Source organism: Natrix helvetica (assembly GCF_964273705.1).
Source record: "Natrix helvetica genome assembly, chromosome: 8".
Taxonomy (NCBI): Eukaryota; Metazoa; Chordata; class Lepidosauria; order Squamata; family Natricidae; genus Natrix; species Natrix helvetica.
Window position 1 is genome coordinate 17,373,403 of NC_138559.1, and position 26,929 is coordinate 17,400,331.

Consider the following 26,929-nt stretch of genomic DNA (forward strand, 5'->3'; position numbering starts at 1 on the left):
TCTTTGCATCATCTTTCTTTGGCTCTGATTCATAGGGATCAAACTGTTCAGAAACATGTCTTATGCCTGGTAGAAATCATCTTACAATACCAACAGCTATTGTGACTTGCAAGAAACCACAGTAAAAAATCAGAAGAGAAGGGAAGAAATGATAACTGATTTCAAAGAACAAACCATGGGTTTGTGAGGAGCAGAGACCAGCCATCCCTTTTGGACATTGGTAGATTTGCAGAAACGTGAATTGCTTGTACGTCTTGCTACTTCACCTTTCTCATCAGATTACATTTCTTTGTAGGGTTATTCATTAAAAAAAAACACCACTGTTTTCAAGGTAGAACTGTAGGTCAAAAGCCTAGATGGAGAAGAGCTCTCAGATGTAGCAAAACTTTCCGGTCAGGTTCAATGGTACGTGGAAGTAATACTTTCTAAATCCCCTTTAACCAATCAGTCAACAATTTGATAGTTCAACCATTATGCTTAGAGTAGGTTTTAAGGGATTCAACCTTGGCCTTTGGTCTATTAAGTGACTAGGGGTCACTGATGAACTTTATTTTTTAAAAAAATCTGCTTGGACTTTATGGCAATAAGGATGCTAGCTGAAGTAGACTTTTGGTCAAGTCTACTGTTGAAAACAAGATTTTCTTTGAGTCCAGCATGACTTCGGGTGACTTCAGGGATGGGTATGTAGCTTTGTTGTCTATCAAAAGAGATTTGTTATTGACTTCTTTAAATATCTCAGGGTTCTCTAGAATTGGAGCAGGTGATAAATATTATAAATAGATAGATAGATAGATAGATAGATAGATAGATAGATAGATAGATAGATAGATGATAGATAGATAGATAGATAGATAGATAGATAGATAGATAGATAGATAGATAGATGATAAATAAATAAATAAAACCCCAAATCACCCCAAAAGGCTGTTATTCTTTGATGGTTTTCCATCCTAAAAGGAAATGTGTCTGAAACTATTCACCTTTGTAATATCAGCCAAAATCAGTTGCACAATTCTCCTTAAATTCTCGTTTCCTAACACAGGTAACGCTGAACCCAAGCAAGGAAGAGGGATTGTCCGTAACTTGTTCACTGGGAAGGTCAGTTAAGTCAGCTCCTGGTTAAAAACATAATTAGGCAGCCCAGACGGGTGAGTTTAATGGGGGTGGGGAGGTGGGGGTGGGTGAGAAATTCCTGCTAATTGAAAGTTGCTAAAGTGGGTGGGCAGGGAGACAGGGGAGTGAGCAACGCAGCTTGGAAAGAGTAAGAATGATAAACGGCTCATGCCTTTCTTTAGGCCAATTAAGTTGGTTAAATCTGTTTTGAATCAATTAAAAAAAAAATCTCGAAAAGCAGGTCGTAAGAGGAAAGGGAGGAGGCCACGGAGAAAACTAGGTACAGTAACAGCCAAGTCAATAATAATGGATGCAGAGCGGTTTCCTATTCTGAAATGATGAAATAATTGGCAATCATGCCATAAATGTAATTGTAACCATCCCAAACACTGTGTGCCTTTGTGGATAAATGAAAATGTTCCAGGCCCCCTTCGGGGCACCCTGTTTCCCCACTGGATTGACAAAGGGTTTGCCGACAGGCGGTTAAATCTATCAAGAGATGGTCAATCTTGTTTGAAAACAGCCCTTTCTCTCCCCCCCCCCCTCTCCCAAAGCGGTGAGCCTTCTTTTATGCAGTCAATCTCCTCTTGCTGAGATGGCTTGAAATCAACTTTTTCCTTGCCTGTTTCCAAAGAGAGGAGAGGAAGAAAGAGAGGGCATTTTTCATGGAACAGTTTTTTTTTTAAAAAAACCCCACAAAGTTTATTGGGGGAGGAGAGGGTGGGTGGGGGGAAAGGTTGGGGAGGGGGTCCTGAGATGAGAAATGTCTGGCCATCCAGAGAGAACCCACAAAGAATGTTTCTCTTTTCTTCAGTGATCATTTAATTTAGTTCTTCACAATATTGTGGGAAGGGCCGGCCAGGGCGGGGTGGGGTGGGGGGGGAGAGAAAGACCCCCAAAGAGAAAAACCTGGTGGGGATGCCCCCTCCCTGCTTTCTGATGTCACAGATGGTGCAGAGAGGCAGTCTGCTCACAGCATGGTGCCTATATGCTTTTCTCCCCCATTGTTTGCCAAGTTAAAAAAGAAGGGGGGGAGACACAAAAGCTGTTGGAAAACATGCTTAATAACAAATTCCAAATAATTTCCCCAAACAGAGGACTTGAGCTAAGCAGAAGGGAGCATTGTCCGGGCCGAAGGAGAGAGGAGGAGGGAATCACCTGCCCCTGGTGCTGTCCAACAAGAGATTCTTTGAATGCTACCACTGAGAAATTGTTGGGCTCTTCCCCCCCTGGAGCCATCTCTCCCTGGTTGCCGTTCTCCTCCACAGGATGCTGCCTGGGATGCTCCTGCTGAGTTTTATGTCCTTGCCCTGGATTTGGGGGGCTCAGGTGTGTCAGTGCCACTGCACCTGCCTGCCAGGACACACCAAGAAGGTCTTGCAGGGACCAAGGAAGCAGAACTGGCAGCTTCCACACAGCTCTCCTCCTAGACACAGGCTAAGAGGTAAGAGATCCACCAATAACCTCCTAAACCAAATGGGATCCCAAGAATCCTGGGCTGCCTTCTTCTTCGGCTTTCAGACCCACACCTGCTTCAGTTTGCTCAGGGTGGGGATGGGGAAAGTCCAACAACCTGAAGCATCCCAAGAGATGGGTCAGTGTTGGGGGTGGCAAAGCTGAAGCTACTTCAGTGACCTGTGTGAAGTTTGCTAGGAACAAAGATACTGGTGATGAGAGAGATATGGAAGGGCCATGGAGAGGGACGTAGCAACTTGCACAACTAAATAACATGAACGGACCTTGCTTGGTAGCTAAAGCTGAATCAAAGTCTAGCAATGAAAAGCAGAAAAAGAACTTTTCAGTAAAGAAAACACACATGGAGCACAGATGAGGAAAGGATGGCTTCAGGATACCCTTCCTATTTCTTGCATGTCTCAGGCACCTTTCTGCATTATTTGTGAGGTTTGTAAGATTTTGTGGGCGCAGACTAAAGGAAAGAAGCTGAGAAGACAGGATATGTGAAGAATAGGTGGATTCAGAAAAAAAATCAGTGTAAGAGTTCAACCATAATTTCTCCTGTGGGATGGCGGTCTGAACTTATATGAAGGAGACAGTCTCAGTGAAGGGGTGACTAGCCTGCTACAATATAGGCCAACTGAAAAGAGCCATAGAAATCCTCTTAACACCTAACAAGTACAATTCCTGGTGCCGGGTCTAAGCTCACAGACATCAAAAGGGGCTTTGATCAATTGCTTGAAAATGACTTTTTTGGGGGGTTTTGTAGAAAACTTAGAATTGCCTTATTGTTGTTTAACCTTAACCTTCTTGCCCGAAAGGTTGAGTGTGAGTAATACTGTTCAGTCCCAGACTCAGTGCATTTATAGAAAGGAAGGATGAATTAACACATGCTTTTCAACAAAGCAGCTACTGAAACAATGTTCAATTTATAACATTCTTTTAATATAATGGTAGTAAGAGGATAGGAATGGTTTAAAAGGAAAAGATCTGCAGACGGATTTTATTTTGTAACGCTTTGTTTTCTTTGGATATTCTTGCTGACCCCATAACCATTTTATTCTCTTGCCAAATAAATACTAATTTTCTATTCTTTGGGTTGAGTGCATTCTTCATATGTATTCCCATGTTGGAATAAATATGAAGGACCCAGTTTTAAGTTTCTAGGGAAATCGAAAGACATACAGAAAATAAAGACAGTGGATAGAATCTAATGACATGGTTTATTTTATTTTTTACATTATATCTGGCACGATCTGTAAGAAGCTCAAGAAGACACTTCCGAGTTCATCTCTCATTTTCTCCTTTCACAAATGACCAACCCAAATTCATCCTGTGAGTTAAGCATGGACTTACTAGAGTCTTTTTGGTCCAGCATACTAACTCCTTCATTGTGTTGGCTCTCTGAATTCAGGGGAGATTGTTTGCTTGGATATATCCTGATATTGGGTTGTCTGAGAATTTTAGGTTTATTCAATTTACCACACATGGTGGCCACATTCTTGATACTTTTCTTGAGATCTTATTACAGTGCAAAGCAGGTTCGTTGACAACTCCATAGAATCAACCAGTCCATCTTCTTCAGTGGTTCTATTGATTTTCAAGAACTGGTTCTGAAAAACTGCATTTTCTGTGCCTAGACTGAAATACTAGATATCATGCTTCCCAGGAGTAGATGAAACACACACAAAGTAGACAAATATTTCCGTCCACTTTCTGTAGATTTCACAACCCTTGCAGAAGCATCAATGGTAGTTGAGTTATTTCATAGAGAGGTAACGAGACAGGACATCATCCTGGGGATTTGTTTCCCCAGTGTTGCAATGCTTTATGGAGTGACCTCAAAGTGCCATCTCATGGCTTCCTGTGGACACTGCAGCCTCCAACAAACCGTATTTAAATAACCGTTATATCACCTAATCCAGTGTTTCCCAACTGTGGCAACTTTAAGAGGTATGGACTTCAATTCCCAGAATTCTGGGAGTTGAAGTCCACAATTCTTAAAAAGTTCCAAGGTTGGAAACCCCTGACCTAATCAACCTGTGTCTTCATATATTTGGCAGATTGACTTAGAGTAACAGATAATCTAGGTGTAACTTCTAGTTCTTGAACAAAGAATTTCCATGCTGATAGAGGATATAAAATCTTGTGGATGTGATGGTCATTCACACAGAGCAAAAAGAGAAGACAGCTTTCCATAACAGCTGCATTTTGAAATCATTGCAGAAACATAAATATAAATCCAATAAATATCACTTTGAGTGAGTCACCTGTGTACCTACTTACCTTCTTAGAGATTAATTCTTGGTGGGCAAATTGAAAGATTCTGCTGTCTCTTTTTATGCTCTTTAATACTAGAATTCTTTATTGGCCAAATGTGATTGGACACACAAGGAATTTGTCTTTGGAGTATATGCTCTCAGTGTACACGAAATAAAAAAAAATACATTCATCAAGAATCATAAGATACTACACTTAGTGATAGTCATAGGCTACTAATAAGCAATTAAATCATGCTAGGAAACAAATAAAACAATATAAATTGTAAACATAAAAAGCAACAAGGTTATAGTCATAAGTGGGAGGAGATAGGTACTAGGAAGGGTGAGAAGAAGAATAGTAATACAGTCTTAGTGTTGTGGGAATTAATTGTTTAGCAGAGTGATGGCATTTGGGGGGAAAAACTGTCCTTATGTCTAGTTGTTCTGGTGTGCAGTGCCCTGTAGTGTCATTTTGAGGGTAGAAGTTGAAACAATTTATTTCAGGGTTTAGATATTTTCACAGCCCTCTTTTTGACTCGTGCAGTATATAGGTCCGCAATGGAAGGCAGGTTGGTAGTAATTGCTTTTTCTGCAGTTCTAATTATCCTCTGAAGTCTGTGTCTGTCTTGTTGGATTGGCAGAACCAAACCAGACAGTTATAAAGATGCAAATGAGAGCCTCAATAATTCCTCTGTAGAACTGAATCAGCAGGTCCTTGGGCAGTTTGAGCTTCCTGAGTTGGCGCAGAAAGAACATTCTTTGTTGCACTTTCTTGATAACTTTTTTGAAGTTAGGTGTCCATTTTAAGTCTTGAGATACGATAGAACATAGAAACCTGAGGGTCTCCACTGTTGATATGGTGCTGTCTACTATTGTAAGAGCTGGTAGCATAGGAGGGTTTCTCCTAAAATTTACCACCATATCTACAGTTTGAGTGTATTTAGTTCAAGATTGATCGGGTTGCAACCACAAGGCTAGTTGTTCAACCTCCCTTCATTATTGTCTCAAATGAGACCAATCACTGTTGTATCATCTGCAAACTTCAGTACTTTAAGAGAGAGATCTTTTGAGATGCAGTCATTGGTGTATAGCGAGAAGAGAAGTGGAGAGAGCACACAGCCCTGGGGGACTCCTGTGCTAATTATACAGGTGCCTGATGTGATTTTGACCAGCTTCACCTGCTGCTTCCTGTCTGTTAGAAAGCTTATGAGCCATTTAGTGTGGTCAGGTACAGCTAGCTGATTTAGTTTAGTTAGAAGACTATCTGGAATGATGGTATTGATTCCTGAGCTGAAGTCTACAAAGAGAACCCTTGCATAGGTCTTTGGAGATTCAAGATGTTGTAGGATGTAGTGCAGAGACATATTAACAGCATCATCTGTCAATCTAATTTGCTCGGTAGACAAATTGCAGGCAGATCTGTGATGGTTTTCAGGTGGGCCAGCACTAGCCTTTCAAAAGTTTTCATAACTACAGATGTTAGAGCAACTGGTCTGAAGTAATTGTGGTCTGTTCCAGAAGGAACTACCCTTTTCAGAAAAATAAAAAGTTCCAAAAACTGTAATTCAGGAGTCTCATTTTCAGTGTTTCTGCTTCATCACTATGGAAGCATAGCCTTTTTTTTGTTCATTTAAAGCTGCAATTGACTTTGTTTCCTATTTGAATTATTCAATCAGTCATTTCTAGTAAGAGTCTAATACTCAATTCTGGAGATAGGTATTGATGCTTTCCAGTTGTTCAAGATTTCAACTCCAGCCAAGATGGCCAGTTGAAAGGGGTTGTGCAAACTGTAATTCAGGCTTGATGTTGGCACCGTGTAGCTCAACTCATAGCTGATTAGAATTTTTGCATTTAAATCTCATGCTCTATTTCAAACAGGTTGTCTTGACACTATTATTCAAGGTTGAATAGCTGTATTGTCTAGTTCTGATAATTGTGTTGTTTTCCAGTTAATGTGCTACTTTGGAATCCAGGGGTGGTGAACCTGGCCCTGTTTGGCATTTCCCCAAATATCTATCTGAATGCATCATTTCTTTTACTTTTGTGGAGGGAATTTGTGCCTGGGAATTATTCTTTTGACTTATTCTTCTGGGGGTCAATAGCTCACTGGCAAAACATATGCTATGCATATAGAGAGTCAAGATTTAAACTCGATAACCTGTAGTTAAATAGCAGAGCATCTGTATGGTGCAAAACCATATGAACAAATGTGATCTATAGCTACAAGTAGATACGGCTGCAGATGACAATTTTTGGCAAATTCTCTTTTCCAAATCTTCTCTGAATGTTGGGATGGATACTCTGGAACAGGGGTCTCCAAACTTGTCAACTTTAAGACCTGTGGACTTCAACTCCTAGAATTCCTTAGCGAGCTGGAAGTTGAAATTCACAGGTCTTAAAAATTGCCAAGGTTGGAGAACCGTGCTCTGGAAGATGGGAATGGGAGGTGGCTCTCAAGATTATATGGGAATTTGGCAAAAAACTGTTCCCCATTCTTACAGTTACAAGAGAATCCAATTTTCTTAGATTGCAATGGAACATGAGATTCATCTTTTTGACTTAAAAAAAGTTTTGTGAATGATTGTTAATTGTCTTGCGTCTTTATTTTAGAAATATACATTCTTTATTAAAAGTATGCAATGCAGATGGAGATTCTCCAGCCAAAGATCTAAGGAAGACTTCTATTGATGGATCTTAGGATTCCCCGGTTCACCTCCCCACACCAACATTGCAATGCTAAATAGTATTATTTAGTACTGCAGAAAAATTCTAAATTCTTTCAGCTAAACAGAGAATTTTCTTTTGAATTTTCATTTATATCAGTGTTTCTCAAACTTGGCGACTTTAAGTCCTGTGGACTTCAACTCCCACAGGACTTAAAGTCGCCAAGTTTGAGAAACACTGATTTATATGATAGGATAACATTGGTGAGATTTTCTAGAGCAAGGTTGATGTCCTTATGAATGTTTTGTTATAATAATAAGCCTATTTTTTTTAAAAAAGAAGTTTTTATTGACCAAGAAATATGGAGTGATGACCATCATGAGTCAGGATTGAGTTTTAAAAATTTGGCTGGGATCAAGTCCCACCCATTCCCCTTCCTTCTGCTGAAGGCATACATTATGGATTTCAAGGAAAGACGCTGGGAACCAACCTGGAACATAACCTGAAGGTAACACAAATAAGATTTAATACTCAGTTCATAGATTCAACCCAAACCCCAAGAGAGATCAATCTTGCCAAGCCAGATGAGTCAGAGGCTTAGGAATTCTTACATTTGAATATCTAAGCTGGTTTAGCACTAATTATCTAATAGGACCCATCCTTAGCAATGGGATTTATAAGATTCTTTCAGCTGAAGAGCTAATCCCCATAGATGCTTACCATTATTAGCTCCAGAAGCCCGATAAACATTGACTAATTCGGCCTTAACTATAGCAGGCGTCCTAATGAATCAGGGCTTGGAGTTGGACCCCAGTCTGAAATTCTTCATTGGCATATTAGCCATTAGCAACTTCTGTAAATTACTTTTCAACCCTCTCTGTCGGGAGGGAACGATCAAAAGCTGCCATTGAACAGGCCCATAGGACCAACATTGCAGTTCTGTACTCCGTAGATAGTAAAGGCGGCAATTACATGCCTGCTACTACAAACAGCTATGAAGCCAAAGTAATTAGTCCTATGCTTTATAAGACTTGTTCTTATAAAACCCAAGATTCCTTGAGTTGGTCCAATCAGAACTTTAAAGATCTGAAGCCCAAGTGTCTTGTGTATTGTCTGCATCTTAAACTGAAGCACAAGTGGTCTTGTAGTCTGCAACTTTTTTTCTGGAAAGCCATTCATACTCCTTCACCATTTGAAGGATGTTCACCCCAAAGGGCATAGCTAAATGTCTATGGAGATTCTCAGTCATTCAGGTCATGGTTGTCCCAAAGGTGCTTTTTCAAGAAGCAACTGGATTTTCTTGCTTTAATATACATCCTTCATCACCACCATTCAGTCAGAGCTGAAGACACTTCTTGGAAGAAGCAAAATGTCTTCAAAGAAAAAGAAGAAAGTCCAATTGCCTCTTGAAAAAACACCTTTGGGACAACCATGAACTGGGTGACTGAGGTTCTCCATAGGCATTTGGGACAAAGACTAATCATTTTGAAAAAAAAAAAAGCCTATGGAACTTAATTGTGTTTTCAATCCAATACTTTGTTCCATTAAGGCATTGTTTCCCAACCTTGGCAACTTTAAGATGGGTGGATTATAACTCCCAGAATTCCCCTGCCAGCAAGGTCAAGGCTTGTCAAGGCTGAGAAACACTGCATTAGGGTTTGAGAAAGTTGTTCTCAAATTGAAATAATGTATTTTTAACATTCCTCTATTATGCATTTGGAGGAAAATAGATTCCTAACAGCAAATGTCTTTCTTTCTTGCCTATTGCAATTTGAGAATGCAGAATAACTAGGTATCTAAATCTGCAAAGACAGTGTCAAACTGATAGAGTAACAGAAAGAAACCAAGAATCTCTATATTTGGCACATTCTTCATTTATGGAACTTGGCAATCAGATCTGCTGTTACACTCACTTGCCTAAACAGGCATGGAGAAAACTCACCTCATTTTAACTGATGGATTTGCAAAAATATTTAGAGCCACATTTTGTATCATTGCTATTTCTACAATAGATGCCATTGTTTAGGTTTTCCAAAGATAAACCTTCTATACAAACTATTTTTTTTATACCATGCATATTTTAAATTAATTTCTAATCCTTAGGAATGTGTATTGTTTGGGCAGCTGATATATGACTTTTCTATACATTTAAATTAATTTTTTGCACACTCAGTAAGTTACCAGTTCTTGCAATTCAGTGTCTATTGGCTGTTCACCTGATATAAGAAGCCCCATGAATGCTTGTTTTAAGTCTTTATCCATAATGCTGCAAATGTAGTTTTTGGGGGGTTAATCTCTTATTTCTTAAGCCTCTCTGTCTCTGTCTCTCTCTGTCTCTCTCTCTCTCCTTCTGTTTGTTTGTTTCAAATACACTTCCTGCCTGCTTTGTTGCATCCGACTATTATTGAGCTCTACATTCCTGGCAAACTCTGGCTTTTTCTAAGGCATTATATTAAAACTTAGCGGAGAACTAAAAACAACACAAATAAACCAATGTGTTTAAAATCTCTGTGGACCTGGTGCAATCCAGAGATATTTACAGGATATGATAAAAAAAAAGTCAAGATGACAAGATGACAAAAACAATGGCACAATCAATGCTCTGCCTGTCGGTCCGTCCCCTTATGTGCGTCTCTTTAGAGTTTATTTTTTAAAAAATCGTACCTTTATTTTTATAAGCAACCTAAGGCAGTGAACGTACATAATACTCCTTTCTCCTCCTATTTTCCTCACAACAAACTTGTGAGGTAAATTGGGCTGTGAGGGAGTGACTGGCGCAATGTTACCTAGCCAACTTTCATGCCAAGGCAACACTAGAACTCACAGTCTCCTGGTTTTTGTCCTAGTGCCTTAATCACTAAACAGGCTGATTCTTGTTACATGTAAAGCTTTAAAGGTTTTGTCTGTCCAGTCATGACCAACTCTAGAGATTGTGTGCTCATTTCTGATTCTCAGCTGAGGGAGCCTGCGTTGTCTGAGAAATGTTTTTGTCATCATTTGGCCAGCATGGAAATACAGAATGCAGTAACTTTCCCACCAAAGTGGTACCGATTTATCTATTCCTATTTATATGCTTTTGAACTGCTAGGTTGGCAGGAGCTGAGGTGAGTAACGGTGCTTATCCTGTCACGTGGCACTTGGGTCTCGAGCCTGGGCTGTCAGCTTTCTGGCTGACAAGCTCATTGTTTTAATCATGAGCCATCACATCACCCTCTTGTCGTATGAATGCAGTATTGCAGGCTAATTCTGCCAACTGCCAGCAGTTCGATTCTCACTGGCTCAAGGTTGAATCAGCCTTCCGTCCTTCTGCGGTGATAAAATGAGAACCTAGATTGTTGGTGGCAAAATGCCGACCCTGCAAACCGCTTAGAGAGGGCTATAAAGCACAGTGAAGCAGTATATATGTGCTATTGCTATTGCTATGCATGACACACTAAAGAAAAGTGGAACTTTGAATGCACCACTGTGGATCCCATTTTGACTTTATGATCCTATTCTGCAAACATTCCTAGGGGATCTGTGTCTTGCGAAGGAAAAGGTTGTTCTGGAATTAAAGGCAGTGCACAAAATGCTTAACAGCCTCATATTTTCATACAGTTCTTAAAGGGTGTGATTATATCTTGATGAACATCTTACTGGTTCATGAGAAGTGCATTTCAGAACCAGCAAAGCTTTCAGGCAGCTGACATTATCATGTAATTGTACCTTGCACTGTGTATACCCAACTACTGTATAAAAAGTAAATATATATTAACATTTTGAAACGTAGGACACACTACAATTTAGAGATAAGTGAGTGCTATATAATCAAATCCCGGACCCTGTTGTGTTTCTGAGTGCCACCAAATCACTGCCTTAGTCTCATCATATGCCTACTGTAAATGCCTACTACACTTTGAGTAAAACAAGAAGAATCCAGATTTTGGGGAGGAGGGTATGAAATTATAGTTTGGATTTTTACATTGGCAAAGTGCTTAGCTTGACGATTAGAACCCATTGTGCTACAGAACCATTTGCATTTTCACAGTATTGTTTGGCCTACAGGCACAAAACAGGGTTGAAGTAGAAATAATTGAAGAAAGGGAAATGGGAAGGGGAAGAGACCAGAGTAAAACAATCTGCTTGGAGAAAAGTTCTGTTTTTTTCTGTTTAAAAATAGGACAGGGTCCCACTGTGAAGCAGGAATTAACTGGAATGCTTGTGCGTAGACTCGTTTTTGCGCAAAAGTGTGATTTTTTAGGCAGCTGGGCTTTCAAACTGAAGTTGGAAGATAGCTGCAGCTGAAATTCACACCCAGTACCACCCCTTCCTGTATCCGGTAGCCAGGAAAGGAAAAATATACGTACATGGACTCAGGAGTTGAGGAGAACTGTTTGCAGTGGGTGAAACTTGGTGTATGTGGGATGTGTGTGGGACTAAACAACCTAAAAGTTCTGGGGGTACAATGGAGCGGCGGCAGTGAACAGGGTCTCATCCAGTGACTCTCTTTGGGTGACATCTGCACAGCAACTAGGCAACCATGTCAAGACAAAAGCACATTGAGCCCTCAAGGCTCTGGATTTGGGCATCGCTTCTATTAATGGAAGGTGAGTGGACAGATCTCATGGGTAGAATCTCATGGATCTACAAAAAGAATCCTCTCTCTCCTTGCTTCTGAGTCCACGTGTTTAAGGTTTTGCTATAAACTGAGCAGAAAGCTCACTGGGTTCCATAATCTGGAATCTAGGGAGTTTGGATAGATGAGTAACTCTCAACAGCTCTTAAATTTACATATTCCTTGCATCCTAATAACTTCGCACGAAATTTGTTCTCCCTTGATGTAATTGATATTACGGCATGGTGTTTACAGGTGCTTTAGGTTTCAAAGGGTTTCTGTGCTGTTATAGGCATGAAGTAGAATAATTTCAGTTCTAAATCAATTGTTCTGTGTTATGTTGGGCACTTTGCATTTACGTTTTCTGTATTTGGGGCATTATATATTTGTGACATCTGGGCCCTTGCAATCCATAATCCGGAACTCAGCAGGAAGCAGAGATGGCAGCTCCTTGCCATCTGCTGTTTGTTTCTTACCACGAAAAACAAGTTTTTAATATCCTGAGCATCAGAAAAACCCAATACTTCATAAGGCAAGTTAGCTTAGATTCCAGCAATTCTAAAACCAGCGAAAACAATGCTTGTAGCATGGTTGCATGGAAGAGGATCAGTGGTTGCAAAATGGTGGTTTGTTTAACACATGGTTTTAGAATTGTTCCTTTGTATTAGCTGGGTTAACACTTATTACACAAATTCATGGACTATGGTTTATAGATTAGAATATAGAATCACAGAGTTAGAAGGGACCTTGGAAGTCTTCTAGTCCAACCCCCTGCTCAGACTGGAAACCCTATACCATTTGAGATAAGTGGTTGTCCAATCTCTTCTTTAAAAACCTCCAATGATTGAGACCCAAAATGTATTATATATATTTGTAAACATAATTATAGAGACTAATGATGAATAGACAAAGGTTAAATAGCAATTATAAGCATTTATATTTGGGAATGAATTTGAAAGGGGAAAAAAAACTTTATGGCTAAAAAAAAAAAAAGATTGAGCACCCACAACTTCTGGAGGCAATTGTTCCACTGGTTAATTGTTCTAACTGTCAGGAAATTCCACCTTAGTTCTAGATTGGATCTCTCCTTGATTAGTTTCTGTCCATTGCTTCTTGTTCTACACTCAGGTGCCTTGGAGAATAGTTTGACTCCCTCTTCTTTGTGGTAACCCCTGAGATATTGGAACACTGCTTTCATGTCTCCCCTGGTCCTCCTTTTCATTAAACTAGACACATCCGATTCCTGCAACTGTTCTTCATATGTCTTAGTCTCCAGTCCAGTTTGGTGTATTCATACAATACACCAAACCAAAATTATATTATCATAGCTGCAGTTTACTTCACATTACCAGCTTGATCATTTGACAGATAGAAGTTGCATATTTGTACTACTGGGAAAACTATGATTGACTTTGTCTATTTCTCTTGATTTTTTAAAATTAAAAGACAGCATGTTCTGTACACATTATTTTCATATCCTTTAACTAGAACTGCCTATTAGGTTAGGTGGTATGAGGATCCTGATTCATTGCTTGTTTCTAGTTGGATTTGTTCATGGACTAGAGATAGGGCCCCACCTAGTTTTCAAAATCTCAGGCAGCAAACTTTATTGAATTGGCAAGCGAGCTTACCTCTGTATTCTTTCCCCAGTTTGATTTATTTTGCATTTATGAAAATAACTGCTCATTTACTCTTCTCCTCTGTGTAATGGTATGTGGGCATGATTTTGGGAGACAGGAGGAAGAGCTGCAAACTAGACAAGAGGCAGACAAGAGGCAGGTGAGTCCTCAGAAGGAATGTGGTTGTGGCAAACACCTCAGAAGGGACACTCCCTACTTTCTTGCACTGTAAAAGTGAGGGGGGGGGCAGAGATGTACTTCCAGACTTCCAAGATTCTGTTAATGTAAAATTACAATAAAGTTAGAGCTGGATGTGCTCCTTGTCTGGATTACCTCAAAAAGCTGACACTAAGATTTGGAGACTAATAAAGGAGTCCTTCTATATTCCTTAGATCAGGGATGTCAAACTTGATTTCATTGAGGGCTACATCAGGGTTGTGTTTGATCTCGGGGTGGGTGGGTGGGGTGGGCATGGCCAGCTCGACATCACTCATGTCGGGGGTGCCTGTGGTGGCCCGAACGCTCTACCAGCAAAAACAGACTCCCAAGCTCCATTTTTGGCTGCAACAACTTCCTGCAACCCTCTGCCAGCGAAAATAGAACTCCATTTTCACTGGCAGAAGCTCTGCAGGCTGTTCCTTTGCTGTTTCCAGGGTGGCCCTGCAGGGCAGATCTAAGCACCCCAGGGAGCCGCAACTGGCCCCCAGGCCTTGAGTTTGACACCCCTGCCTTAGACCAGGGTGATTCTGGAACTCAAGCATTCAGAATTTGTCCTGGGTGCCATATTGGATTGGTGTAAAAAGTTATTTATCTTTACAATAAGTAGGCAGAAGTATTTAGATTACTACTTTTGGGGGTCCCTGTATCTGTCAGTATGTGCTGTGGCCTAGGCCCTGAGCAACATCTACAAACATACATGCACATATACACGGCAAGACGCATAGGTACGCATGGGCTTGTCCTTTACCTTTTGGCAAACTGAACTGCTATTTCCTTCTCTCCATGCTATTGCCAAGAAAGAAAAGCAAGCGCATCCTTTCAAAAGATGACTTTTTTTTTAAAAAAAATGTCATTTTAAGCATTGTGGTAGACTTAAGGACAATTTTTATGAAGTCATGATTGGGAAAATGAGCTGCACCTGGACTAGAGGAACAGCGGGAGCCTATTGTATTTGAAATACTCGTGAGACTTTTCATTGTGGTTGGTGGTCCATGACTCTCAGTCTCCTCCAAGGCGACAATGTCAGGAAGCTTTGCAGAGGAAGTTCCAGAAGAATGACCGTGGCCGATAACAAAGAGTTTGATTCTCAGAGAATTCATATGCACAGAATATCATTGTGCATGCAAAGTGGTGGAAGATGGAGGGAGGTTTTACCCGCTCTCATTAAATCCTGTTGCGTGAAGGCTAAAGATGTGTATTTCCCCCCTTTTTTTAAAAAAAAAAATGGTTATTGTTTAATAATATTCTTTGGAACACTAAAAACACAGTTGTTATCTCAGGACTTCATCTTTAACTTTCTTATAAATGTACTCCACTTTTCTCCATCTTATTCAAGGGCGCATCCATGATCTTGTAATGTTTAATGTCAAGCGTAAGAAATCAGGAGCCAGAGAGCTTTTATTTATTTATTTATTTATTTATTATTCATATTTATAGACCGCCCCCTCTCCCGAAAGGGACTCGGGGCGGTGTACAGTCACTAAAATACGTTATAAAATACATACAAAACAGTTAAATAATTAAATACGTAGGTGGAGGAGGTTGCAAGACTGTACATAGAATAATAAATATTAAATATAGTATATAGTGTATTAAAAACTTTTTAAAACCCCAAACCCAATTAAAATGAATAAATCCCCGGGAGGTAGAACTAAGAAAGTGCCAGGCCAGCTGATTGAAATAGGTGAGTCTTTAACTTTTGCCGGAAGGAACGGAGGTCGGTGGTAGTTCGAATGTCAGGGGGGAGGTCATTCCAGAGGGTTGGGCCCATCACAGAGAAGGATCTACTCCTAGGTGTCGCCCGCTGGCATTGACTAGCAGACGGCACCAGGAGGAGCCCCTCTCTGTGTGAGCGGATAGGTCGCAGGGACGTGTGTGGTAGGATGCGATCCTGCAGGTAACTAGGTCCACTGCCATGGAGCGCTTTAAAGATGGTGATCAATACCTTGAAACGCACCCGAAAGGCCACAGGTAGCCAGTGCAGCTCGCGCAGGAGAGGTGTTACGTGGGAGTAACGTGTACTTCCCATAATAACCCGCGCGGCTGCGTTCTGAACTAGCTGCAGTCTCCGGACGCGTCCCAAGGGAAGCCCCATGTAGAGAGCATTGCAGTAGTCCAGGCGAGACGTCACCAGCGCATGAGTGACCGTGCGCAGGGCACTCCGGTCCAGTAGGCAAGTTTATTGTATTCTAAAGCTCTCTACAAGAACCTGAACTACTAATGGTCAAAGCAAATTGGTGATAGATAAGAATCAACAATGAGCTGGATTTAGATCTCTTGTGAGCACAAAGGGACTCGAGACTGATGATGTGCTTGACCCCTCCCTCAAGTTCAGACTGTATCTAACTAACATCTAACTTCATAATAACCATGGGAATCAAGTTAGACAGGCAGCAGTCTGGCTACACCGTAATTCATAAGTTATGGAGATACATGGGTCCTTAAATTTTTCCGAAAGGTCCTATCTCCTGTCCGTCATTCCCTTTCAGTATCAAATCTCTAGTTAAAAACTCTTACCTCTCAGCAGCAACTATTCAGAGGTAAAGCTTTTGCTTAATAACCTTAATGTGCTCTTTGTTCACCACCACAATCTTATAATCTACAATCTATAATAAAGGAGGAAGGACTGAAAGTTAGTAAGGAACAAAAATGAACCCCAGCTCTTCCCATCGAGACTAACAGAGGAATAGAGACTGCCATCACAATGGAACTCTTAACAATTTGACAGAGGGGATGATGCTACTACCATCAACAGCAATAAGCAGAGCAAGGAGAAGGGAAGAGATTGGCTGGGGGGGGGGGAAATGATCAATATGTTTCTGCTTCCCCTCTCCTTTCTCCTTCTTCCAGGTTCAAGGTCTCGCTCCGTGGAATTTGCCCCACAGATTCTTGATCATCCCTCCAACCTTGTGGTACGGAAGGACCAACCAGCTACCCTGAACTGTCGTGCTGATGGAAATCCAGCTCCCACCATTGAATGGTATCGCAACGGAAAGTATGTGAAACCCAGCAAAGATGATGCTACTTCCCAGCCTACCCTCCTGCCAGATGGGTCCCTCTTCTTCCTCCGACTCAGCCAGGAGAAGGGAAAATCAGATGAGGGTATATACCATTGCCTGGCCAGGAATCATCTGGGTAAAGCCATGAGTAAAAACGCATCACTCTATTTAGAAGGTAAGGCATTGAAAGTTCCTGAAGTATTTGCAGTAGTAGTAATATTCAGGAATAAGCCTTGTTTATATCACATCCCAGCACTTTGGGCTGAGTTTGTTTCTTTTGAGCCTATTCAATATGAAGAGATACTACTGTCTTTTCTGTATCGTTTTAGCCAGGGCAAAGAGACAGCTGTGTATCAACTGCAGTGGTTGGCCATTTGTTTCTGGTTCCTCTCCCTGTAATGGAATGCGTGGGTGACCTTGAAGAAAGGGAAGAAAAAAAATCATCAGACAAGAGCGGCAGGAATCCCCTGTGCCTTAATAACCAGAGAAAGAAACTTAGGAAGGACCCACCCTAATTGCATAATGGTTACTTTCCCTTCACTAGGCCTCTCAAAAGAGGTCAGCAAAGACAGCAGGTTGGGGTGATAAAATGCAGAACATCTTACAAACTCATTAAGTTCCTTCATTAAGCCCCTCCTTCAATTATCCTGTAATGATTTGTGGGAAAGACCTTGGGAGACGTGGCAAAGGAAATGGTCAGATAAGAGGCAGCACATGGCAATAATGTCCCAATAAAGCAAGCAGTTAGAAGTGGAGGGAGGGCAGTTTGTACTTTCAAACTTACGATATTCTGTGAATGCAATAGAGTAGATTTAGCTCACCTAGTCACGCTTCCTGTCCGATTTACCTGGGAAGGCCAATAACAAACTAGCAAGTCTGAAAGTACAAACTTCCCAAGCTCCACTTTTAACTACTTGCTCCATTAGGATGGATCTTTCCTAAGTTTCTTTCTCTGACCATTTAGCCACTGGAGGCTCCTGTCTCCTGTCTGATGTTTTCCTAGGCAGCATCTCTTCTTCCTTTTCCTCGAGGTCACCCGTGCATTCCATTACACTGACCAATTTGTTTCTTCCTGGGCTGCAACAATACACCAGAAACATAAGGCATTTCCTTCATTCAAGGGTGCATGGTGGGGCAAGAACATACAACAGAGGCAATCAAGCAGCATCTCAAGGATACAGGCAACCAAGCAGACTTCATGTCCTTTCACAACAAAATCTTTTTAAGTAGCCCTCACATTTCTTACCATCCTGTTAGATACTTAAATCAAATCACTGTTGCTAAATTAAGCCAAGCCATGAGCCTAGCACGGTTTGATACGCATCCATCAGGAATGGAAAGGGATTCAAATCCTGGGTCTGCCCATATGGTGAAGGAACCAGCCAAACCATCACACGTGCCTTACTGTGCTGTCCATTTTATGCCGATGCTAATTCCACACTTAATTAAATATCCCGGTGACTCTGATCTGTTCTGTTTAAACCTCTTACTGTCAGATTCAAATGAGGTTTATCTCTTTAAATGTGGCTAAACTCTGCAACATGATATGTGAGATGTGGAGCAATCTGGCTGACAAATCTGTTCATCTAGCTACCGAATCAATATTAGTTACGATAATGGATTTGGATGGTGAGGTGGGCAGCATATATGTTAGATAAACAAACAAATAAGTACATTTTATGCATCCAAGTGTTTTAGGGGCTGGAAATTCTGTTATGTTCTATTCAAATTGTCACCTTCAATCTTAGTTCACTCCAGGGCAGAATCCTGTCCTAAGAGACGAACCCAGATTTTGGCCCTCTCTGTTCCCAGGTTTGCATGGCTGTTTTTCCCCCCTAACCTTCAGGGGTTTTGAGATCCAAAGGTACTAAAAGAGTTTAGAATCAGGCAGAAGGTGCATGGCACCTGAAGTCCCCTTTCATCCCCCCTACTAATTCTCCAACCTGCGGAGAAAGTTAGTCAAGCCATTAAAAAGCAATACCCCCCAAATTATACAGCAGCATCTTTCTGTTCTCAGTTAAATTCTGCCAATTTGCAGCCAGGAGGCTTCTGAGCTTATGGAACACTCGTAGCCCTAAGACAAGTCATTAAAGCTATTTCACTTCCTAAAGAACTTGGGAGCTGGCTAATTAAAATATGGTTACTTTGTTCATTTTAGCATCTCATTTGCATTTTCCTTCTGGGTCATTGTTAATCCACAGGAAGATGATTTTTGTGTATAGGCCCTGGACGTGGAACTCTCTGCTCCAAGACAGGACTTCCCACCCTACTTAAAATGAAATGAACTTGAATTTGGTTCTTCAGGGGAATCATTTTCCACATCTTAAGTGGGGGAGGTTGCTTTTTTAGATTTTTTAAAAATGTAGCTAACGAAATTCAGCGACTTTGTTTTTGTGTTGTTGTTTTTTTAAAAAAATCTGCTTTATGTTTTATAAGCCACGTTGTTGGTTGTTTTCTCCCCTCCTTTGCAATGAAGAAAACGAGGTAGCAATTTCTCTAGAAATAAATAAATAACACAGAGGCCTCAGGGAGAGAGTAAGCAATGTATTAAGAATAATAAATCAGTTGACAGAAAATAACAATTAAAAGAATAATTGGAACACAAGGTATGGGATCTATTCTCCACCCCCACCCACCCCCACCCCGTGTGTGCGTATGTGTATGTGTGGGTTTCGTGTTGGTGGGTCTCTGTGCACTAAGCTACATTTTTACTTCCTTGCAACTCACACACAACCATATCTGTGATATGGGCTGGATGCCACACAACCCTCAGTCCACATTTTCTCCACCTTGGCATGTAAAATGTCTCCCCTGTAGAGTTGTGCAGCTCAAATGATTAATGCAATTAGAATTCTTCTTTAATAAGCATGCCTGGAGTCTCTCCAATTAACACTTCATTACTGATCGGAGTCCCTTCAGCTCCCGTGGTCCGTCAGGAAGGCTCATGGTGATATTTGTCAGCTATAAATATTCATACAAGTAAAGATGGCTTGGGAGATGCTTCCGCTAGCCAGGCGCAGTCAAGTGTGCCAGGAGAAGCTGCCTTTTTGGTACATTTCTTGCAGAGAATTGCCCTCTCTGGATGGCTGTCAGGCCAAGCCAGGAAAGGATGCCAAACAGGCGCTCCAGGAGTCAGCAAAGGCAGCATTTTCCATTTTTTTTCCAGCTTCCTTCGTGATGCATCTCTTCCAAACAAAATCAGCAGGGAGGTAGATGTTGTTTTGGCATTTTGCTAGAAGTGTGAATCTCCCTTTGAGCAAATTGGCTACAAATGTGTGAAAACTGGGATGGGAGGATCCTAGCCTGGAATATTTCAGACAGCAGACATGAAAAACACTGTTTCATGTATCCAGACATTGTTTTTCTTTTTCTTTTTAAAAAAGTGCCACTTTTTAGCTGCCTCAAACATACTCAGATGCAGAGCTTTTCCTTTGTCCCGAGAACTTTACAATTCTGCCTCTCTTAAATGTCTCTCAACCTTGACAACCTTAAGATTTGTGGACTTCAACACCCAGAATTCCCTAGCCAGGAAGCTCCAAGCCAGCTGGGGAATCCTGGGAATTGAAATGCACACATCTTAAAGCTGCCAAGACTAAGAAATAATGTGTTAGAGCAGGGGTATCAAACTCAAGGCCCACGGGCCTGATTTGGCCTACGGGATGCTTAGATCTGACTCGTGGACCTGCCCTGGAAACAGTGAAGGACCTGCCTGTGATGCCTCTGCCAGTGAAAATGAGCTTATGAGGGCCGTGCATGGCCCTTTGGGCTCCGTTTCTAGCTGCGATGGCCTCCTGCCAGTGAAAACAGAGTTCAGGGCTGTTCAGAGCTCATTTTTGACTGCAATGGCCTCCTGGAGCCCTCTGCTAATGCATGGCCATCCCGGGCTCCGTTATTGGTGGCAGAGGGCTCCAGGAGGCCACCGCAGCCAAAAACGGAGGCTGGATGAGTGATGTCAAGCTGGCCACGCCCACCCTGTCCACACCCTCCCCGCCGGCCTTCAAGGTCAAACACAATCCTGATGTGGCCCTCAATGAAATTGAGTTTGATACCCCTATGTTAGACTAATCAGTAGCTTAGCATTGCAAAGACTTATGCTTGACAAGTTGAAGAGCTGTTCCTAAGATCCTTCAGCTTTCCAGGATGTCCTCTAGAACAGGGATCCCCAACCCCCAGACTACAGCTTGGTACTGGGCTGCGGCCCATTCAGAATCAGGCCGCACAAGCGGCAGGTGAGTGAGCATGCCTGCTGCTTGCATGGGACCATTTCTTCTTCCACACCCCCAACTGCCGGTCTGCAAAGCAGGAAAAATTGGGGACCCCTCCTCTAGAAAGCCATTCTTCTCTCTTTTTCCGAATGCTCTTCCAAACAAAACATGCACTGATGCCGTCAGTTACTTTCTAAAAATACCTATGAGATTTATATGAGGGTCAAAGGCATTCTTGAACATAAAGGTCATGCTGGACATTCCTGTTTTAATTTTTGGTATACTTGCTGCCAATTAACGTTTTAATTAACATGATTTTAGAAACTTCCTGCTGGAGCGATCTAAAAATATCTAGGAAGAATAATATCCTAAGGTAGGAACCCTACATATAAGCATTTGACTCATCTCCTGGAGTTTTGATTGTATCACAAAAGATTCACATCCTCCACAGGGAACAAATGCAGGAAACAGGCAACATTAAAAAAAGGCTGAATGGCAAAGGATAAAGAATTCCCTGTTTTTCCTCCCTGCAGGGTTTTGCTTTCAGATTGCCTTTCCAGTTCAGGCTGTCAAGGCAATTATTATCTTTAAGGGAGACAAACCAACGAAAGCATTTCCCTATCAACAGCTACTCCAGCTCTTGTTTCATTGCTACAGGATGTTGTGGGGATAACCTCCAGTAAGATGGTCTTTTTAAAGGGTTCCTTGAAAGGAATATATCTCTCCAGAAAGGTTCATCCCCAATGTTAAGGACAAAGTCAATTGATGGCATTTAAAATGTGCTAAGCCATGGTTTGCTAAGCAAGCCACAACAGCCTGCTGAACACAATTTCAAGCCACGAACCATGGTTTTCCAAAATGTCTGGATTTAACTTAATTCATTTGATCTTAATAAGATACGTTATTACAAACCCTGATTAATTATTACATATAAATACATACCGCACATCTGTCAAATGTTTAAAAGCCTCAAGATTTACTATCAAGAGTCAGGTAGGAACTGGATCTCCTTAGAATTAAAACAGGAGGACACAGTGCTGGGGAATCAGTTTTAGGTACCAACTAATCTTGGAATAGTTGATGTTTTGTTTTGTTGTATTTTTGTCATTTTTTTTTCAGAGTTAAAAAAAAATGAAGCTCACTAGATGCTATCATTGCCTATAAGATCTTTGTCTACCGATCAGAAACAATTCTGGCATCAAATAGTCTTGGAAGGCTATTTCCTGATTCCAGTAACTTGGCCACTGATGTCAAAATTATTATTTTTCTTCAGGTTTCTGAGAACGAACTAAAACGGTGGCAAGAGGGTGAAAATCCACCTATCGAAGATAATCTTTGAATGCTTTTGTTTATTTGTAGCCCTAGAAGAGGAATTCCGACTTCATCCTAGTGACTTGAAGGTGGCAAATGGGGAATCGTGGTTACTGGAGTGTGTCCCTCCACTGGGACATCCTGAGCCCACTGTCTCATGGATGAAGAATGGAGTGCCCATAAGTGCAGAAAGTGGCCATTATGAGGTAGCCAACAAGAACCTACCTCTTATTGTAGTCAGCATCTAGATTTAAGTTGCTTAGAGGCAGACCAACAGAATACAGCGTTGGAAGGGACCTTGGAGATCAACTAGTCCAACCCCCTGCTCAAGCAGGAATCCCAATACCATTTCAGATAAATGGTTGCATAATTTATTTTTTTAAACACATCCAGTGTTGGAGCACCTACAACTACTGGGGGCAAGTTTTTTTCACTGATTAATTGTTATGACCTTCTAAGATGAATGGGACAAATTGGCGATGATTAGCAGTCTCAATTACAGTAAATGTATAGAAATCAGTGGGATTGAAATGGCTGCATTATCACATCATAGGTACTACAAACAGAAGTTAATAAAATGCCAGGGCTTTCTTAATGTGATAAGTGATACTCTCACAAACCGTAATGATGGTTTAAGCCTGCAGGGGTGTCAAACTGGTGGCCCACGGGCTGGATGTGCCATGTGCAGGCCACGCCCAACGCAGTTCCACGAATGGGAAAACTGTCACGAAACGTCATGTGACAGCAACGTGGCACCATAAATGTGACACCTGTGATTTAAGGCCATAGCCTGATTCACACAACATGTTAAGACAAAGGCAATTTTGGGAGGCATTGCTGAGGTAACTTTGGAGATTGTGCACCCTCAACCTATCAATTGTGTTCTTCTAATTTTGAAAATAAAGAGAAATATTGCTAAATCCTCTTTGAAGAATAAACTTTCCTTTTCCAAGACATAAAAAAAATCAGGATTCTTTCCTTCAACTGTCCAATAAGGCCATTATCTCCTCTGATATTCCAAATTCTCCCCTTCCCCCCTGTATTTCTGCAGTTCTCGAAAGAAAGACTTCTGGTAGCCCATGCTCAGAAGAGTGATGCAGGAGCGTATGCCTGTCTGGCTGTCAATCAAGTAGGGGAGCAAGTGAGCAGAGCAGCCATGGTCACTGTCTTTGGTAAGAAAGTCCACAACCATTAGAGTTCACTTAGGCATTGTTTTGCACTTGAAGGGCCATTATTTAAGGTAATTTGGAACAATGCATGAACATCTCCTTAAGATGGCACTTGTAAACTGTCAGCCTGCCAAAATGGGATTGAGGAAACATTCTACTTCTTCCATTGTAGAGAGGCCATCATTCATTCGGAGACCCAGTGATGTTGTAGCCAGTGTTGGCAGCAATGTTCAGTTCATTTGTGGAATCCGTGGAGACCCCAAACTTGTTGTGCAGTGGTATAAAGAAGACGGAGAGCTCCCTCCAGGGAGGCAAGTATAACTTTCTGGATTGTGAAGATGTGTTCCAATTATATTCATCTTTAGAGTTGTAGGTGAGACAATGATTCCATAACCATTCTTCAGAACTCACCACCCTGGCTGGATTTATTTCTCAGACATTGCCCTTGGGGCACCTAACTTTTGTCCAATAGATTCATGGGGTAAAAGATGGTCTTAGGCAGGACTGGTCCTCCTTACTTCCTTACTGCAAATCACCACCATCCCTCAAGAAGTTTACGGATTTTTCCTTTGCCATTTCATTCTCACAAGAATTCTGAAAGATAAATTGGGTGGTGAGATACATTCTCAAACAAACTTCACTGGAGAGAGCAGTGCTGAGTATCATTGTCATTATCATTTCATGTATCCCTGCTATTTCTTTGTAAGAAGATCAGAAATGTTTAAGAATATCAGACAAGACAGCTATTACAATAAAGAACAAACAAACGAACAAACCAAAATTCACAGCAGCCAACATAAGAGAGTCCAAGGACATTTTTAGCTAAATGCAAGCAGTCGGGTGTTGTACGGCTCTCCAGATTTCTTCTAAGGAAACCTAACTCCTTGATAGAAATCTTCATCAATTTATGCAAGCATGAATAAAGAATTGGAGGGTCTCCCCACACACACACACACTTCATATCTTTAAAGTCCTGATGGCAGAGTGATTAAAAGGCTAACTCTGCCCACAGTCTGGAGTTCAATCCTGATAGGCTCAAGATTGACTCAGCCTTCCATCCTTCTGAGGTCAATAAAATGTGGATCCAGATTATATGCAAATAATGCTTCTACATTGTAAACCACCCAAAGAGTGCTGTTAAGTTCCATGGGATGATATATTAGCCTAAATGCTATTGCTAAATTCTATATCATGCACTAATATATATAGGGAGATGTCCAGTGAAGTTTGATAGATGGCATATTTATGGTGGACCAAATAATATTGCCATTCAATGCATTATCTGTTTTCTTAAAGCATTCCTAGGAATGGGGGAAGAATCACAAAAATGTATCATTGAGTTTTTGGATGTATTCCTAGGAAGGAAAGAAAACCAATTCTGGCTTATTTCTTGTTATATAACTAAGGTCATTATGGCCAGCTGAGAATTCTGGACTTTTCCTCACAGGTATGAAGTAGACCAAGAAAATGTCCTTCAAATTCACCATCTTACAATGTGTGACGCTGGGAAATATATCTGTGCTGCTTACAGACATGGAGGGACCATCTTTGCCAAGACAACTTTAACTGTGGAAGGTGAGCAACTTTCTCTACAAGACCAGCAAGGGGGGGGGGTAAGAAGGTCTTTGTTGACTGCTTGGGCAGTGGGTTGGATTAGATGACCTACAAGGTCCCTTCCAACTCTGTCAATCTGATCTAATGACTAAATGCCTGAGTTATCCTTCACAAGCATTTACCAAAATCCACTATTTTGTTCTTAGAATAACAACCCCCTATCCCACAACAAGATTATTTTTCAGCTACAATAAAAAAAGCTAAGATTGTTTTTTCCCCCCAGATGAACCACTAAATGATGACTTAACTCCCCAGTTAATTCCTCTAGAGCAGGGATATACAGATTATTTAAGGGTAAATCGGTTAAAAGCTGCATAATGAGCACGGGGGGGAAGAAGAGGACAAAGAGCTTTTACAAGAGTCGGGTAAGGGTAGGGAGGGGTGAGGTTGTTAAAAGTCGGCAATGGACCATATGAAATTAGATTAAAGGCTTCATGTTGTCCTAGGCTGACTATTGTCCTCTAAAATAAGGCCAGGTCAAATCCAAATACAAGGAAACCTTTGGTATCATTCTCTAGTTAGGTATCTATGGATATTCTCAGTCGTACAGGTTATGGTTGTCCCAAATGTGATTTTTGAAAAGGCAAGTGGACTTGCTTTGTTTTGTTTTTCTTGGAGAGGCTTTGCTTTTCATCCAAGAAGCTTCTTCAGTTTTGACTGAATGGTGGAGAGTGGAAGGATTTATACTCCTTGTAGTTGTCTGGTTGTTAGCACTCTCTCAATGAATCCCAGGATTGTTTTTTTTCCTTCAAGGAAAAAACAAAGAAAGTCCAGTTGCCTTTTGAAAAAAAAATACCTTTGGGATATCCTTCCAAGTATTTTAAAGTTGAGATTCACATGTATATTTTGGGTTCCTTTTCTGCCCTTGAAATCCACTAGATACCAGGCAGAAGGAATGGAACAGGCCAAAAGATGTTACGAAGGAACTGATGGATATCATCGTTTGTCTAGTAAATGTGACCGTTGTCCCTTCTGCTCCAGCTGCCCACCTGCATTGGAAGGTGAGTTAGAAATACCAAAGGGTGACTTGAGAAGTGATAATAGATCAAAAATTGAATATTCTTGATGAGGATGAGTTCTGATTTAGAATGACTTTAATTAACGTACCTGTTTTTATAAATAAGATGTACTTCAACTATTTTTAGGTTGGTGGGTTCATTTATGAACAACAAAGGAATGGCAAGAACCAGGCATGATCAGAGGGTTAGAAACGAGAAGCAGAGCAATAGTTCCTAAGAAGAGTGATGTAGCCCAAAGCAGCAAAAATAACAAACAAGTAATTTTAAAGCAAGATCTAAAAAATCAGGATGCAAAAGAGAAAGGGAGGAAGGGAGGGAGACTAAGAGATGGTCTTGGATTCACAGGAATCGTTTCAAAAAGAATGAAATTCAGCTTGGCAGGATAGGAGTCTCCCCCAAACAAATATATTATTCATCCACTTCAGAGACCAGTTAGATTCAAAACTGCAATAATAATTGTAATCCCCATTGTGCAAATCCTCATAGCTCTTGCTTGCAATAATTCACTTTATTATCTCCATTTTACTTTCTTTTTTTAAAAAAGTGTTCTTCATCACCACTTTTTTTATTTCAAAGGGTTTTGAATCGTTTTATTTCACTTATTGAAATTTTTTTTAACAAGGTTCTGCGTCAACAGTATTTGGCCCCAAATCAAATCTGAAATTCAAAACTTTGGGCTAACATTCC

General features: G+C 41.0%; 1 protein-coding gene across 2 annotated transcripts in view; it reads left to right on the forward strand.

Annotated features, from left to right (window-relative positions):
• Positions 1-2,382: 2,382 nt before the first annotated feature.
• ROBO4 (roundabout guidance receptor 4) overlaps positions 2,383-26,929 on the forward strand; it is a gene marked incomplete at its 5' end in the record, with an annotated part of 62,806 nt that continues 38,259 nt past the window's right edge. Inside the window, 7 exons of one of the 2 annotated variants that reach the window (XM_081961077.1) lie at positions 2,383-2,557; positions 16,776-17,099; positions 22,489-22,646; positions 23,492-23,612; positions 23,782-23,920; positions 25,057-25,184; positions 26,103-26,224. In XM_081961077.1, coding sequence (XP_081817203.1) covers positions 2,383-2,557; positions 16,776-17,099; positions 22,489-22,646; positions 23,492-23,612; positions 23,782-23,920; positions 25,057-25,184; positions 26,103-26,224 — 1,167 coding nt within the window. Of the gene's footprint in view, positions 2,558-11,829; positions 12,080-16,775; positions 17,100-22,488; positions 22,647-23,491; positions 23,613-23,781; positions 23,921-25,056; positions 25,185-26,102; positions 26,225-26,929 lie in introns of those variants that run through there. The other variant, XM_081961078.1, reaches the window with a different exon arrangement.